Here is a 10,499-nt window from a genome sequence, read left to right on the forward strand (position 1 = left end):
AAATAAGAAAAATATAATATGAGAATGAAAAGTGAAACCAAAGGTGAATCCAATGGGTCCCACCGCTTCCGTGCCTAACCCAAAATCTGTAAATAGAGTTTAGAAATATATTTAGACCATCCAAAAATCAGAACCTGGCCTCCTCTACTACTGCTACTACTGACTTTATTATAATAATAATTTGTCATTAAAACCAATTAATTTTCGTAGAAAAATTTAAATTAAAATAAAATTAGCTTCAAACCCCCCCCTAATTCCATATGAATTAAAGGAAAAACAAAGGCCACAAATACACATAATAACACAACAATACATACCTCTCTCTCTCTCTCTCAACTACCTTAACCAACCGCTGAGAATTCAAAAGCCCTTCTCATTTCTAAATCCCATTTCTCTCTCTCTCTCTCTCTCAGCAATTCACAAGAATCCAATAAAATCAAAATCCCAGCCCGGCAAATGTGGCGGTCGTGGAGCAAATCACCGACTCGGATACACGACACGTCATCATCATCACATCATCAACAACCGACGACGCTATTCTCGTGCTCCTCATTCAAAGACATTGTAAACCTCGCCGCAGACGATCCCGCCCCACCGCTCATCCCCTCCACGGCCAACAACAAGCCCCTGGCGGTGTTCCGCCGAGTCAGACTCGCCTGGTCCGCGCGTACCGCCCTCTCGCCGCCGCCGATCCGGATCCCGAACGCCGAGAAGCGCGTGGTGCTCTACTTCACGACCCTGCGCGTGGTCCGCTCCACCTTCGAGGACTGCCGCGCCGCGCGCACGATCCTCCGCGCGCTCCGCGTCCCGGTGGAGGAGCGCGACCTCTCGATGGACTCCGGATTCATCGCCGAGCTCCAGCTCCTCCTCGGCGCCGCCGCCAAGCTTCCGCGCGTCTTCGTTGGCGGCCGATACGTCGGTGGCGCCGATGAGCTCCGGCAACTCCACGAGGCCGGCGAGCTTCGGAAGCTCGTCGAAGGCCTACCTCCGACTGAGTCCACGGCGGCGTGCTCCGGCTGCGGCGGATTCGGGTTCGTCCTCTGCGCCGCCTGCGACGGAAGCCACAAAGTGTATTTCTCCGACAAAGGCGGATTCCGATCTTGCTCCGCCTGTAACGAGAACGGCTTGACAAGGTGCTCCTCTTGCTCTTGGTCCTCGTAGCTTTGGATTTCGAATCTCACATTTTGTCAATTCCGCCAAATTTCTTTTCCTTAATCTGAGTTTTGTAGGGTTTTTGTTTTAATTTAATTTAATTTCTTTTTATCATTGGCGTAGCAGTAGTAGTACTAGTAAGAACGAACGTGTAGCTCGTCCAGCACATATATAATCCTAATAATATTATAAGCAATGATATATGATTAATCTTTGTATGAATTGTATAGTATCTGTGTGTGTGTGTGTCACCTAATGAAGCGATGTGCTTTGGAGAAAATGATAATATCCTAATAACAATAATAATGTCAGCTGACTTTTGTAGTTTGTTGCTTCTTTTTGGACAAAGGAAATGCAATAATCCATTCATGTAATGTATGACTTTGTAAACAAACATAGTGGTTTGCTTTGTTTGCCCATCTGTATTACCTCTGGATTTTTTTTATTTATTTAATATAATTAACAAATTTTTAATATGTAGAGCATATTCAGCACTGGAAACCCAAAACGTGTCTATTTCCGAGTTCAAGGATGTTGAACTTGAATCCCAATTAGCTTGAAATTGTATATGTGTGAAATGCTTTTCACCTAGGCAGACACTTTATCATGAAATGTCTCACAGGTCTCAGCCACTATTGTTCAGTTCTCATCGTACTCAGCTTGTATTCATTCGCAGTCAAATACGCTAACTCAAAAGATTCCGAATCCAACCTGGTAAAAAGAAAAGGGAAAAAAAAAGGTTATTTGATAGGATATAAATAAAACCCCCATAATGGGATTTCGAACGTCCTGTTTACAATACAAACGTTGTCTACATTCACTCATGGGTCAGACAATACAGATTTTACCCATCTATAGTAACTAAATCTACGTATACATAAATTTGCCTTGGCGGATTATGGTCATTACGTACGCTATATGGGTATGTGAAATCAAGTTCGCCTGGCTAGTAAAAAGGAGTGGCCAAATGTTTGTCCAAAAGAAAGAAATTAGGTTATCATGGGTATTTCTAAAATTTATGAACATGTTGATATTGATAAACAAATTACAGACATGTGGATGTTAGAATTTGAGCCCCAAATCCAAGCTCAAATCAGAAAACGAATCACAATTTATTAAAAACAGAGACAAACAGAATTTATAGTGGTTCTTTCATATTGAAAGCTATGTCTTGGTGATTACAATTCTCAATTGCGCACTACAAAGAACATCAAAGCATAGAAGTATTTATAAAAAAAAATAAAAAAATTAAGGCTGACGGCTAAGCTTGGAATTCCTAAAATACACTCAACTAAATAATTGTGGCCGATCGATTTGTAGAAATTTGAGCTCGGGAATTGGAATTATGAAAGATATACCTATCTTGTTATCGCTTAAAAAACTATTGGATATACAAGAGTACTTCCGCTAAGAATCCAAAATTAATAGTAATGTAAAATAGACAAAATGACTAATATGATAAAAAAAAATCATTATATGTTGTGGTTGAGTAAGTACTTAAATTTTAAGTTAGAACATGAGAAGAGACTTGGCAAACTCTCGGTTGGGACAAGTCATGCGTAAAAACAAAAGACCAAGAAACATAAAGCACATGTGTGTAATAGGGCCACAATACTGCTTTTCAACCTAATGACCACATTAGGCCCATCAAATAGTCTAATCCAACAAAAAAGAAAATAAAACACACAACCTTGGAACCTTCTGTGTCAACTTTCAAATAATGAGAAAAATGATCCCACAATTAGCTGTGTTGTTTGGCTGCATAATACAATCACAAACAAGCAGAGCCAATTTCTGAACTAAAGCAAAACTATCTAGATAAAATTCATTTTATTTTATACATATGTGCGAGGCGTTTGTATATAGCTCTATTCCATTAACATATATAGTGTGTAAATGAACTTAGAGTTCTATAATATTTACATGGACTAAAATATGAAAATAAAAGTCTTCAATTTTGTTTTTTGTTTTTATTTTCCTTGTGATGGTATGTGTAACCCAACTTCCATTAACATCAATGTATTTAATAATTTATTGCCACAAGAAGCTGCAAAATCATTATCACCAGGCAAACTACATATAAAGCAGATAATTTTTTCTTCTTCTTTCAATTTTTTTTTAACATGAAAAAGGTGCTCGTTAGCTCTCTGTTAATAGATGGATTCTCAACATCTCTTACCCTTAATAGGTTATGCCTTATGCCATTGCCACCAATAATCTTGATAACGATGTCTTGTTTGTTTTAAGCTTTTGGATCTTAATTATTAATTATCTCCGTTCCAATAATATCATTGCACTCACATATATGCATATATATCAACAACAACAAAAACATCAAGAGTTGTATAGCTCATGAGCGCTATCATGTGATTCATTGACACATGACGTGTCATCTCTGTGAGAAAATTTATCATTCATTGAAGTAGACAAATTCTGGGGGTCCTTATTTTACCCTAAAATTTCACCCAGTCACGATTTACCGCCAAAGCTGTAAGGTCGCATGAGTATTGCTAGTTGCTACTATTGCCATTATTTATAAGTTGCAACATAGACACGTGTCCATTTGTATATGGTAAAATCAATTGGTTTCGCTACATTTTTTCAGCCTGCGTCCATTCCAAGAATATTATGTTGTATACATTATTACACGATATAGTTCAGAGACAGCGTATTCACCGTAGTAAAAACAATTCACTACTCAAGTTATAACTATGGTTGTAGTTCTAAAACTTCGTATCCTGGACTTTTGGAATCAACGATCACTCATAGCAAAATGGCTTTCTTACGGTCTTGTTATTACTAATGAAGAAAGAATAAAATTTAGCTAGATGATGAATAATTCACCTACATATAGTGTTTTATTTATTTTATTTTATTTTGCGTGAAATTCATCTACAATATACTTTACACTACATATGTTTTTGGATATTAAGCATGGTATCAGAGTCCACAAGGGGTTTATTCACCCTAAATAAAATTAATATTTTAAGTTTATAAATTACATTTGAATATTGACCAAGAGTTATATAAAAGTTTCCCCTCGGAGAAACATATTCTATATTATTATGCGTCGTAATTAAGTGGTTTGGCTCTGACCCTCGTAGCTCAAACGAACACCGGTTTAAAAATGCTAGGATCCGTCCTATGATTAATGAAGCTAGCTAAAGATCTACTAAAATAAATTAACTTTATATAAGGTCATAAGATAATCCACTTATTATTATTATTATTATATTGATTTTGAGATGAAACTTGAATTATCATCACCAATGCTAACCTAAGAAAATATTAACAAAATAAAGTCATCTAATTTTTCTTCAAAGCTGCTTATTGCATCATTCGTTTTGTTGTAGCTGACCCGCACTTTGTTAAGGAACCACGGCTTACAAGCACAATATTCACACAAACCCGCTTAAGTCCAATTATAGCATGCGTTAATCAGTTTATTATCTTTTTCGCTTATCTCGGCCTCACAAATGTCATAATCGAAGCACAAACACAAGATGCTCGTTGAGCCCTTATTACAAATGTCTTAGTTTTACATTTTTCCATGAACATTTAATTCATGTAATCAAACCATTCTCCTTATAGGTATCAATTCAATATTTTTTTTTAAAACTTCATAAGAGCTAAAGGGCTATATTGGTTTGACGTACTGAAAGACACACACTGTGTATCAATACTATACCGAAATAAACTACAAAATAAATGTTTAATGATTTTTTTTATATTATTTAGATAGAAACATATGTGTGAAAAACGTATATATTAAACTTTATTATTGTAAAAAAAAAAAACTTTATTATTGTCAAAATTAAAAAAAAAATGTACATCTTGTTGATGTCGATTTTTGGACCGATCAACAATCACAAATAATAATATGCTAATATTTGATATTTATTTCGTAAAAGTCTCAGAAGACGTCCTATAAGAAACAATATAAGAATGAAAAGTTATAATAAAAGGGAAAATAATAATAAGCTTTATTATTATGAAATTCAATTACAAGAGGACGAAATGACGAGTTCAAGAAGACGAACTCAACACTGAAAACAACGTAAGCGTATTGAATAATAATTGAGAGATAAAAATTATAGTCTTGTGTCTGTGTGCGAATCGACATCTGATCTTCTATTTATAGACGAGGCGGAGCTTCTTCGCTGAAGACACGTGCTTCTTGATCTATTCTCCTCGTCAAGGGTGAAGTCCTGTCAGATCCGGTCTTCGCGGCGTGGTCTCCTCTTTGACTGACCGATTCTTCTGGCCAGACGGACGTGGTCGAGCTGGAAAGTGCGACTGGGCTTGGGCCGATCTGCCGAGATCGTACTAGGCCCAAAATCGATCCTGCGAATCGATCTACATAATGGATACTGGGCTTTGGTCGGGCCAAAGCCCATCCAAGATAAATATTTTAAATAATTGAATTTTTATAACCCCACACATCTTCTTTCAGTCTCCGGATCAAAATATACTCCTAAAAAAAGGTTTTTTTTTTTCTCTCTTCCTCTGCCGCCAGAATTTTTCTGTCCGACCACCATAAATGCATGGAATCTACGTTTGAGAACAATTAGAAATTTTGTTTCTTACTCTACCATTGAAGTTTTATACGGTTTTAGTTTATCAGATCCACGAACAATACATGAAGATTATGACCTCTTATAAGTATAAAATAATAGTTGTTCTTATCTTATTATAAATTTTGAATTGCTTTGTAGCGTCAAATATAGGGTTATATTTGAGAAATTGCTCAAACTACCACCATATCAATAAGTTTTTCCAAAAATCCACCAAAGTATAATTTTGGCCAAAAATACAAGTTAGTCAAAAATGAAAAACCAAATATACCCTCAAACTTAAATTTTCTTTCAATTTCACACTTACCTCATTTAATATCATTCCAAATTAAACTTTCTATTTTTTATTCTCCTTTATTTATCTCTCTCTCTCTCTCTCTCTCTATCCCTAACCGTGTATCTCATTTCAAGAACCCATGCTCTCCTGATTTACTCTATCTCCCTCTCTCTCTCTCTCTCTCTCTCTCTCTCTCTCTCTCTCTCCCTCACTCTCTCTCATTCAAACTCACCCAGGGTTGAAAAAAACCGTTCCTCACCCAAATTCCCTAGAGAAGATCGTGTTCTTCTTCCCTGAATCGCGACCGAAACCCAACCCCGAACCCGAATCCTTCACGACCAGTCTCACTCTCTCTCTCTCTCTCTCTCTCATTCAAACTCACCCAAAATCGCGACCGAAACCCTTGCCCGAACTCGACTTCACTCAACCAATCCCTCAAGTCACCATGTCTAACACAAACCCTTGGATTTGAGCTCCGACACGCTCAAGGAAGCACGACCAAAGCTCATAGATCCGGTCACGACGAAGACCGTAACTCCGACCAAGCACGTAGCTCCGATCCTCGCCGAAGGTTAGTTTTGTTTTTTGTTTTATCAAACTTTTCTTTCGTTTTTGTATATGTTTATTCTGGGTATGTTTAAATTTGGGGCAAAAATAAGGTTTTCGTGATTCTTGGTAATTTTTGAAGTTGTTTAGCGAAGTTCGTAAGTTTCGCAGATGTCAACAGTTGACGTAAACAATTGACGTCAACAATTGACATCTTATGTCAACAGTTGATGTCATCTGTTGACATATATTGTTGATGTATAATGTCAACAGTTGACATCAACTGTTGACGTCAACTGTTGACATCTGATGTCAACAATTACTAACTTTGGATTTCTTCTTGATTTGTACAGTGATAGCGGAAATTTATTTATTATTCAAGCAAGGTGGTACTTTGGTTGAACCTAGTCGGTATCATGAGAAAAGATCTTTCGGAATTATGATGTCGTCCGAAGTGAACTTTGCTAGCTTTGTTCAATACCCTTATGCCATCGAATCCCCTTATGCCATCAATACTCGAGGAGGGGTGTGATTCGGTTTCAACTCATGAATCGCCAATTCGTTCTACATTAGGATTGGATAACTACTTTTTTATACTTTGTTCAGACTACTTTTTTTAATTTATTATGCTTTGTTCATACTACTTTTATTTAAGAGTCTATTTGTTTAATTCATTATGCTTTTTGTTCAAACTACTTTTGTTAAAGAGAATCTCTTTTGTGCTGAATACTTGTTGACCTCAATTGTTGACGTTGATGTCAACAATTGACGTCAACTGTTGACATCAATGTCAACAATTGACGTCAACTGTTGACATCAATGTCAACAATTGACGTCAACTGTTGACATCAATGTCAACAATTGATGTCAACTGTTGATATCAATGTCAATAGCTGACGTCAATTGTTGACATCAATGTCAATAAATAGAGAGCTCATAAATCAAAGATGTCGACAATTGACGTCAACTGTTGACATTGATGTCAACAATTGACGTCAAAACCATTAAAAAAACAACTACAGATTGATAATTGATATATTGTTGATATTCATTAAACATGCTATCAAAAGCATACCAAAAGATTAAGATAGTACGTGAACAACATTGCTATCAAAAGCATACCAAAAGATTAAGATAAGAGTATTACATGAAACACATTGCTATCTATTGTTTACATTGTTTCCTGATTGTCATAAATCTCCATGTCCGATCCAACATGGGTCGCTAACTTCACTGCCCCGTACCGGTATAAGTCGATCGTGAACTTTTGCCGGTGCATGTACATCTCCTCTTGTTTGACATCTTGCAGATCTAAGCCGTGAGACATAAACGTAGAATTGACTGTCGTACCTGATCGCCAAGTCATTCTTCTTCGGTCCAGAGTTCATAGTAAAATGTCTTCAATTTGATTTCAACTTCTGTGAAATTCCATCCCTATGACGATTTATCTTCTAGTGGCTTGTACAAATGCCTTTCCTCATCTTTCTTCAGTCAACTCTCCATTACAGTGACGTCCTCAATAAATTTTCGTCACCACTGCGTACAAATCAAGAAGAAATCCAAAGTTAGTAATTGTTGAATCAGAGGTCAACAGTTGATATCAACAGTTGACATACAGTTGACGTCAACAGTTGATGTCAACTGTTGACGTCAACAGTTGAAGTCAACTGTTGACATTATACATCAACAATATATGTCAACCGAATCACACCCCTCCTCGAGTATTGATGGCATAAGGGGATTCGATGACATAAGGGTATTGAACAAAGCTAGCGAAATTCACTTCGGACGACGTCATAATTCCGAAAGATATTTTCTCATGATACCGACTAGATTCAACCAAAGTACCACATTGCTTGAATAATAAATAAATTTCCGCTATCACTGTACAAATCAAGAAGAAATCCAAAGTTAGTAATTGTTGACATCAGATGTCAACAGTTGACGTCAACCGTTGATGTCAACTGTTGACATTATACATCAACAATATATGTCAACAGATGACATCAACTGTTGACATAAGATGTCAACAATTGATGTCAACTGTTGACGTCAATTGTTTACGTCAACTGTTGACATCTGCGAAACTTACGAACTTCGCTAAACAACTTCAAAAATTACCAAGAATCACGAAAACCTTATTTTTGCCCCAAATTTAAACATACCCAGAATAAACATATACAAAAACGAAAGAAAAGTTTGATAAAACAAAAAACAAAACTAACCTTCGGCGAGGATCGGAGCTACGTGCTTGGTCGGAGTTACGGTCTTCGTCGTGACCGGATCTATGAGCTTTGGTCGTGCTTCCTTGAGCGTGTCAGAGCTCAAATCCAAGGGTTTGTGTTAGACATGGTGACTTGATGGATTGGTTGAGTGAAGTCGAGTTCGGGCAAGGGTTTCGGTCGCGATTTTGGGTGAGTTTGAATGAGAGAGAGAGAGAGAGAGAGTGAGACTGGTCGTGAAGGATTCGGGTTCGTGGTTGGGTTTCGGTCGCGATTCAAGGAAGAAGAACACGATCTTCTCTCGGGGATTTTGGGTGATGAACGGTTTTTTTCAACCCTGGGTGAGTTTGAATGAGAGAGAGAGAGGGAGGGGGAGAGAGAGAGAGAGAGAGAGAGAGAGAGAGAGAGAGAGAGAGAGAGAGAGTAAATCAGGAGAGCATGGGTTCTTGAAATGAGATACACGGTTAGGGATAGAGAGAGAGAGAGAGAGAGAGAGAGAGAGAGAGAGATAAATAAATGAGAATAAAAAATAGAAAGTTTAATTTGGAATGATATTAAATGAGGTAAGTGTGAAATTGAAAGAAAATTTAAGTTTGAGGGTATATTTGGTTTTTCAATTTTGACCAACTTGTATTTTTTGTCAAAATTATACTTTGGTGAGTTTTTGGAAAAACTTATTGATATGGTAATAGTTTGAGCAATTTCTCATTATATTTTATTTTTTATTTTTAACGCTAGCTCTAAACGCCCGCGGTGCTATTTAAGAGTTTATTTTTTGTTTTGTTTTATCCTAAGAGTAGCAATACGTATATTTTTCCAGCTTTGACAATAATAGTATTATATATTAATTAATGTTGTCTTCACTCTTCACACATATATTTTATGAGATATCTCTTTAGAAAATAGTGGATGTATATACTAAAATTGACATAATTGGCTTATTCAATAATTGCTTCCGAATCATTGAAACCTACCCGTCTTACAAACTAATATAAAATTTAAAAATATAACACTCAGAAACTAGCTCATCCTAGCCTATATATACTGCTATTTAGTCACCGTGTGTGAAAAGTCTGTGATACCCCATCTCTTGGTTTCTGAAAATTGACGAACAAATGCAATATTAGTTTGAACTTTAACCAACTTTTTGACACATGCCAACTTATATTTTAATCGAATAGTCTTAACTTAAGTACTAATTTGCGCGTTTTTTTATTATCACTCGGTATATTCTTTGGAAAAGTAACTCTGGAAACAGCCCTTAGAACAACTATTACCCAATCATGACTAAGTTGAAGTGAAGTTGAACACGTAATTAATAACATATATGGATGTTGGAACCAATCCTATTGGTCAGCCATAGCGTGAATGCGTTAGCAATTTTGCGTTTGTCTCATATAAGCTTCATAATATATGTATGTATGCTTTGGAGAATATTTTGACTTAGACTTGTTGCCCATGATTATCTCGTCATATTTGATACAAACAATTAGACTAAACCGGAAAGTGTGCACAACCACCGTAGATTGAAGAAAGTTCCTAATTTTACGTCATAATATATGTACGTACGTGAACAGTTAGATGAAAAATTACAATAAAATACGTAAAATGCCAATCGCCTGGATGGTAATTATTCTTATTTTATGTTGTTGTTGTGTATCATAATGGACTCTTATGGCCCAAATGTGTTTATGATTAATGCTTACTTGGTATGGAAGATTACGCGGT

At 36.5% G+C, this 10,499-nt stretch overlaps 1 protein-coding gene across 1 annotated transcript; it reads left to right on the plus strand.

Moving 5' to 3' along the window:
* The first annotated feature begins 221 nt into the window (after positions 1-221).
* Positions 222-1,619, plus strand: LOC149381680 (Glutaredoxin family protein). The gene has a single exon (XM_089602185.1). The coding sequence runs from the start codon at positions 457-459 to the stop codon at positions 1,159-1,161; it is 705 nt and encodes a 234-aa protein (XP_089458311.1). The 5' UTR covers positions 222-456; the 3' UTR covers positions 1,162-1,619.
* Positions 1,620-10,499: the final 8,880 nt, after the last annotated feature.

The sequence above is a fragment of the Urtica dioica genome, chromosome 11 (genome assembly GCF_054948205.1).
Source record: "Urtica dioica subsp. dioica isolate 48M chromosome 11, U.dioica_male_clone48M_v1_H2, whole genome shotgun sequence".
NCBI classification, from domain to species: domain Eukaryota; kingdom Viridiplantae; phylum Streptophyta; class Magnoliopsida; order Rosales; family Urticaceae; genus Urtica; species Urtica dioica.